The sequence below is a fragment of the Lactuca saligna genome, chromosome 3, assembly GCF_052625555.1.
Source record: "Lactuca saligna cultivar CGN05327 chromosome 3, ASM5262555v1, whole genome shotgun sequence".
Classification (NCBI taxonomy): Eukaryota; Viridiplantae; Streptophyta; class Magnoliopsida; order Asterales; family Asteraceae; genus Lactuca; species Lactuca saligna.
The window spans coordinates 68,989,961-68,997,354 of record NC_136419.1 but is presented as its reverse complement, the minus strand read 5'-3'; the positions used below and the strand labels follow the sequence as shown (position 1 = coordinate 68,997,354).

Genomic DNA, 7,394 nt, shown 5'->3' with positions numbered 1-7,394 from the left:
TGATATTTCTCTTTCCTCCATCCATCCACCAATGAGTTTATATCCTTATGATTTTCTACCCTCCCGTACTCCATGGTCTTTCAACCACACCGTATGCCTTTATTTAACACCATTAATAGGGATTTAATTGCATTATTTTATAATTCAATCACTTTGATCAATTCATAAAATATATTTTTCTCTTTCACGATTGGATTCCTAATTAAGTTATTAGAGTTTTTTTTATTATTTGTTTTTAAAATAACCATGTTTGACCTCAATTTATAGATCCCACAAAAACCCATTTGGATTTGCTGGCTTTCAGCCATTTATTTTGTTGTTTTTCTTCTTCTAGACGAGGAGAGTGGTTCTTGTCTGCTGATAATAGAAAGCAAATGTTCGTTTTGTTTAATCACACATCACCCCAAAGACACCGATTGTTTAAATTAAAAGAAAAATAAATAAATAAATATAATCAAATAAAAACCTTCTCTTCACTCTCTTCAATTATCTTTATCTTCCCATTTCTCCTCCCCTCTTTCTCTCTCCATCTTCATCTTCTCAAAACATATACATATACTTATATTTATGTACAAAGTTTTGATTTTTGATGGATCTACAGATCTAACCCATCTAAACTCACATGGGTTTGCTCTAAACTCGTTCAGATCTCCATCTTTTTCATTTGTTATGATCCATTAGCTTACCAAAAACCACACTTGCAAAAAAAAAAGCCTAACTTTCAACTGTAAGTCTTCAATCTTCTTCTTTAACTTTTCTCTAAAATGGGTGGCCTATCTTCATTATTTTATCGTTTTTCATCTTCCTATTTCAATTTTCTTACTGGGTTTTTCTGCAATCTTTAATTTTTCCCCTTGCAGCAGTTGTCTTTTTAAAGATTCAGCTTAATTAGGTCATGAATCATGATCCTATTTGTGCATATAGTTTTTGATTCTTTAGTTTACACTATGCAGGAAACTCGAAACTCGATAAAAGAAGATTCTGCGTCGATACACTCTTGTTTCACATCCATTTTCGGATGTTGAAAAATCATCAAATCGGTGGTAACTTGTGGTGAAATGAGGGATGTTATCGACATTGATAAACTTTCTAAAAGCCTGTTGGCGACCCTCCGATCGTTACCCATACACCGGTTCCGACACAGCCGGAAAACAAGACGGACTTCTTTGGTATAAAGACCTCGGCCACCATTTAAATGGCGAGTTCTCCATGGCTGTTGTTCAAGCCAATATGCTACTCGAAGATCAAAGCCAGATTGAATCCGGTTCTTTAAGCTTTCTCGATTCTGGCCCCTATGGAACTTTTATCGGCGTCTACGATGGTCATGGTGGGCCCGAAACATCGCGTTATGTCAACGATCATCTTTTTCAAAATCTCAAAAGTAAGTCAATACAAAAACCCAAATCAATAAAGTCACTAGTAAGCAAGTAGAACATGAAATTGATGTTAATTTGTATGGGGTTTTTTTAGGGTTTACTACAGAACAACAGTCGATGTCGATTGATGTTATACAGAAGGCGTTTCAGGCAACTGAAGATGGGTTTTTGTCGATTGTCGCTAAACAATGGATTGTGAAACCCCAATTAGCTGCTGTTGGATCTTGTTGTTTAGTTGGTGTGATTTGTAATGGCGTTCTTTATATTGCTAATGCTGGTGATTCACGAGCTGTTTTAGGGAGAGTTGTGAAGTCGACTGGTGAAGTTATTGGGATTCAATTGTCGACTGAACATAATGCGAGTATTGAATCTGTAAGACAAGAGCTTCATCGATTGCATCCTGATGATCCTCAGATTGTCGTTTTGAAACATAATGTTTGGCGTGTCAAAGGCCTTATACAGGTATCATCATCATCATCATCATCATCATCATCATCATCATCATCATCATCATCATTGTTCTATGAAGTTTCTTGTGGCTAAATGAATGTTTTCTTTTTATTTGATTGAAGCTCAAGTGTAAGGTCACATAACGTTTATTTGTACATATTAAGTTCTTATATATACAAAAAATATCTCAATTAGGTCATCGGGTAATTAGTTGACAAAGTCAAATATTTTGCTTATGTGTATCTTAGTTAAATTCAAATATGCTTATATAACCAATTTAAATGCACATTTATAAAGTTAACATCCTAATGATTTTGGTACATCTTTTTATAACAAAATTGCCATTGTTTCTCAATGCCAATTTTGTTGATAACATTTTGTATTTTGTTATTTATTTATTTATTTTTCCAAATTATCTTGCAGATATCTAGATCTATAGGTGACGTATACCTCAAAAAAGCAGAATTTAACCGTGAACCCTTATACGCCAAATTCCGGCTCCGCGACCCGATCCGAAGACCCATATTAACCGCCGACCCGTCAATATCGACCCATGAACTCGAACCGGATGACCGATTTCTCATATTTGCATCCGATGGTCTTTGGGAACACCTCACCAATCAAGAAGCAGTTGATATAGTTCAAAATCACCCAAACAATGTAAGGAGTTGTTCTTTTTTTTTTTTTTTTTAAAATTTTTTATTTATTTAATGGGCTTAATGGGTTTTAAGTTTTAACCCTAATAATCATAATATTGTAACAATTTTTTTTGTACATTCAGGGAAGTGCTAGAAGGCTAGTGAAAGCAGCATTACAAGAAGCAGCTAAAAAGAGAGAAATGAGGTATTCAGATTTGAAGAAGATCGAGAGGGGCGTAAGGCGTCATTTTCACGATGACATCACCGTTGTGGTTGTGTTTCTTGATTCGAATTTAGTGAGTAAAGCAAGCTCATGTAAAGGGCCGAATTTGTCTTTGAGAGGAGGTGGTGTAAACATGGCGGCAAAAACTTTGGCACCACTGTCAACCGCCACAGAGATCAGTAGCACCACCGCTGCTACTGCCGCCACAGCCACCGCCATGTGAGTTGGTGTGGGTGTTGGGTAGTTTTTATGAATCTCTAATTTTAATTCTTTGATGTACAAGGTAACATTTTAACTCGAACCCGATGTTTGTTTATTTTGGTTTCTTGAGAGATAAAAGAAGAAATGGTAGAAGAATCTGGGAAAAGATAGAATTTTCAGGTGTCTGTCATTTATCGTGTAAATGCTGTAAAACCATGTTGTTAGAAATTGAGAATCGTTTTTTCGATTCAGTAACAATCTTTTTTGGGATTTGTGTGATTTATTGGTTTTGTGGACGATGTGAGATTTGATTTTTAGGGATTGATTGATCGATCACTTCAAGTTTTACATTGTTCTTTGTATTTTATGCTTGATGTTGATGTTGATGGATGCCTCTTTTGATGTTGTTCTTCGTTGATTTGGGCTATATGTATTTGTTCATTGTTTTAGACATGAAGTCGATTTTTATTTTAGACATGCCACTTGTACTTATAGCATCTGTGATGGTAAATTAAGGAGTAATCTAACCAATATAAATATTATCTATCTATTTTACCGAAATAGCCGTTATTTTTTAGTTTAGTAAAATGACCAAAATGTCCTGAACAATGAATTCCGGAGTGGAGTCCGAAATTATGGACAAGCCCATTCCAGAATTCAGTCCAATATTCTAGACTAGAAACTGCGTTGGGTTTTTGTAGTGTGTTTATTTTTATGATGTGTTTATTTTGGAGTGACATTCCGGTGTGTTCGTTTTAAATTAATGGATGGTCATTTGTTGTGTTTGTATTTTTGTGTTTAATTATGGTTAAGTGGTGTTAACTTCTGTATGATTTATGGAAAAAAAAATTTGTATTAGGAAAACAAATAAATCTAGTGCAAATGTACCTTTACTTTTGTCTTGTAACCCATACAATTTGTGCAATTTTCCTTGTATATGTATTGGTCTAGGGTTTGGGTGCTGCCCTTTATGCTCACAAGCCAAAGGTCAACATCTCTATGAACTAAATAAGAACACTCCATAATTATTTTTATTATCAGATTGTTATGGTATGTTTGTTATGGTATGTTTGTGCCCTTCGCATCGGTGAGTTTTGTTGGGTTTTATTTCAAAAAAATAGTTTCATAAACTAGAAAGTTTGGCAAATAGAAGACTTGAGATTTCAAAATAATAAACAAATTTATACTCATCAAAAATCATCTTGCAAGTTATAGAAAGATTAAACACCAACCAAAGAAGGGACGAAGAAATAACAATCTTTGTAGTTGTTTGGGTCCTCTTGGGAAGCTTGAAAGTTGATAGAGAATGAAGAACTTTAGAGATGCCAACAATGACTCAATTTGATGTAGAATGCTAGTTTTTTTGTATAAAACTCTTAAGACTCTTAAGCTTGAAGTTCATAACCAATATGAACTTCAAGAGAGCATAAGATAAGCAAGTAGTCTTCAAAAGAAGGAACACCTAGAGAGAGAGAGAGAGAGAGAGAGAGAGAGAGAGAGAGAGAGAGAGAGAGAGAGAGAGAGAGAGAGAGAGAGAGAGAGTATCCATTTATCTGCATGTTACGGTTCCAAGACTAACACAAAAGAAGCGAATGAAAGCCTTTTTACATGTCATCTTTAACCATTAGATCTTAACCTTTAAGACCTACTCATCTTAGTATCACTCATGCTTAATCATGTGGTACAAGCTTACTTTTAGGAGGAATGTTCTTTACATTATAATAATTAAAGAACCATTCCTCTGGCTCCCATGTAGATTTCGGCTATAAGGAAAAAAAAAAGCAAGACCAAAGTTTATAAAACTCACAAACCTTTTATATTTTATAAACTTTAACTTTTAGCTAAAAGACAAAAATATTTCTAGTCCAAAAAGATGTACATGACACAATAAATCATATTATATGAGCTTGTTGAATATTTATTAAAATCAATTTCTAATAAATAATCAATTATATTAGGTTGTTGTTAGAGTGACCCATTAGTATCAGATGTTAATTAGCAATATCACTTTAATATGATTATTGAGCATACAAGATCTTTCAATCTCCCACTTGCGCAAAACTCATATCAGACTGATATAAACAGTGGTGAACGTCTACCAACATTTCATTGTTCCCATCAATATAAGACTTTGTGCCATTCTCTCAATGCCCAATTCCCAAAAATCTCAAAGCTACAATTGATGTATAAGTTAAGTTTATGAGTTATCCCTTTGTCACGGACATCATGTTGAACATGAGATACGGATCACGATCAATCTCATCTAGTGTTTAACTTTTGGTAAGGCGCCTTAGATGTCTAACTCTCAACACATAAGAGGAACAAATCTCATCTCGTCTACATAAGCGTCTTGCATAGGTCACACCATACTTGAAAATGGCTTTCATAACTACCTGGTTAAGGATCAAAATTTGACCATATCAAAACACAACACTCCCTACGCTCAAGTCCTACTATGTATCTCAGGTGTTAAGGATATAAATATAGTATCTTTTAATCAAGTATCATTCATGATAGCGATCCATGAGATGATCTTGATGCGGGTCAGTTCAATAGTAGTTCTCTGATAAGTACTTATGAAACTTGGGTACAAGCCATTGCCTACCTTCATCTAGTGAAAGTCAACCAATCTAATTCATATTAGTCTTACTTCATAATTGTTCCCACCGTTATAACCGACTATGAAATTTTAGTATAATAAGATTATTCATGGATTAAACATGTTAATATAGAACACAACAAGTATTGATGTTATGATCATATCCCAATATATCAAAACATTATATAATAGTTGTTGTCACAATGTTCCAATATCCAAATACCAAATCCAAATCAAAATACCATTTATAGAATAATAAAGTCTTATAGCTGAAGTATAACCATTCATACTTAGCTCAAAAAGAAGGACTTTATTAATGGGTTCAACTAAACTTAATTTGTGTGAATTTTGTGAATACTATCATCTTTATATTTGACTTTACGCTAGGTATAGTTAAATATCTTGGAGTATATGATTGGTATTCTTTTATGACATAGAGTCTCTTAGCTTGGTTAAGTATACTCTCGAAGTCATAAAGATTTCTATGTGATCCTTGAATGGAAGAAATCAACATAATTTTTCAATGAACTCATTCATCCAATCATATTAGATTTCAACTTTTAAAGTAGTGTATTCTTATTTTGTAGTAGATCGTGTCATTTTGTTATGCTTAGACCTCATTTCAACTAAACTTACTCTTTATCTCATAGTGAAGTCATAATCCAATTATAATTCATAACTTTATATGTGTGTGTGTATATATATATATATATATATATATATATATATATATATATATATATATATATATATATATATCTATATGTTTAGAAATAAGAATCTTATGCAGCTCTTTACATGAAGATTTTATTCTAAACTAATTATCTCATATACATTATCTTAGTTCTTCTAAAGTACCCTTAGAACGTTCCTATATTCATCCAATGACTTAACCATGTATTTAATTGATATATTGATATGCTCCAAGGTCTTATGCATAATATGACATAAATGATGGATTCATTTGCCAAGGAAATTGAACATAAAACATTTCAGCTAATTCAAACCTATGAGCTAGGTCCTTTTGATGTTGGCTCAAACTTAGTGCCATGTGACAATACCAAGATTCCTTCAAAGGAATTTTGTATCTTGATCCCTTTCAAGATATCGTCAATATATGCATAAATATATGAAACTTTTAACATTCATTTTATGTATCTTTATAGATTTTATATTCCAAGAATGTATTTGTGTCCTTCTTAATTCAATCATTTTAGAAACATATTCCGAGTCAAGGTGAAAAAGCATGCCATGGTCAGAATGTAATTTCTCATGATATAGTATGTCTCACCCATACAATATTAGGGATGTCACTATACTCCCACTAGTTCTTAGTAAACACATATGTTCCATTCATTTTAATGTAAAAAGCATACATGGTGGTTTCATATTGACATAACGATTACAACATTGTAGTGTTTGTTTTATATCCATAAGTGGATCTCAAGATTTACACATTTTGTTAGGATAACATGGATTAAGAAAACCTCCAGGCTAATCTATATAGATATCTTCAAGTAGATGTCTATTAAGAAAAGCGGTCTTTCTTGAAATCTATTTGCTATATACCATATTAAGAATATGATTATAGTAAATAATATCCTTGTTGATCTAATCATAGCTACTTGTGAAAAAAGGTTGATCATAGTTAATGTCATGAGTATGATAAAGAACATAGTCAATGATATGAGTATGAGAAAATCCTTTTAGAAAAAGTCTTGCTTTAAATGTGTATAATTATCCATGTAATGTATTCTTTCTAGAAGAATCACTTACTCCTTCTAGCCATGCTATAGAGAGGAAGTTCAATCCAGACCATACTTGATTATCATACATGGATTACATCTCATGTTCATGACTCTAAGTCATTAATCAGATTCGAGATCTGACATAGCATCTTGGTATTT

The 7,394-nt window shown here is 32.9% G+C and overlaps 1 protein-coding gene across 1 annotated transcript; it reads left to right on the top strand.

Annotated features, from left to right (window-relative positions):
* Positions 1-478: 478 nt before the first annotated feature.
* Positions 479-3,236, top strand: LOC145036817 (putative protein phosphatase 2C 46). The gene is made up of 5 exons (XM_078985306.1): positions 479-727; positions 954-1,381; positions 1,471-1,838; positions 2,250-2,486; positions 2,608-3,236. The coding sequence occupies exons 2-5, from the start codon at positions 1,066-1,068 to the stop codon at positions 2,908-2,910; spliced, it is 1,224 nt and encodes a 407-aa protein (XP_078841432.1). The 5' UTR covers positions 479-727; positions 954-1,065; the 3' UTR covers positions 2,911-3,236.
* Positions 3,237-7,394: the final 4,158 nt, after the last annotated feature.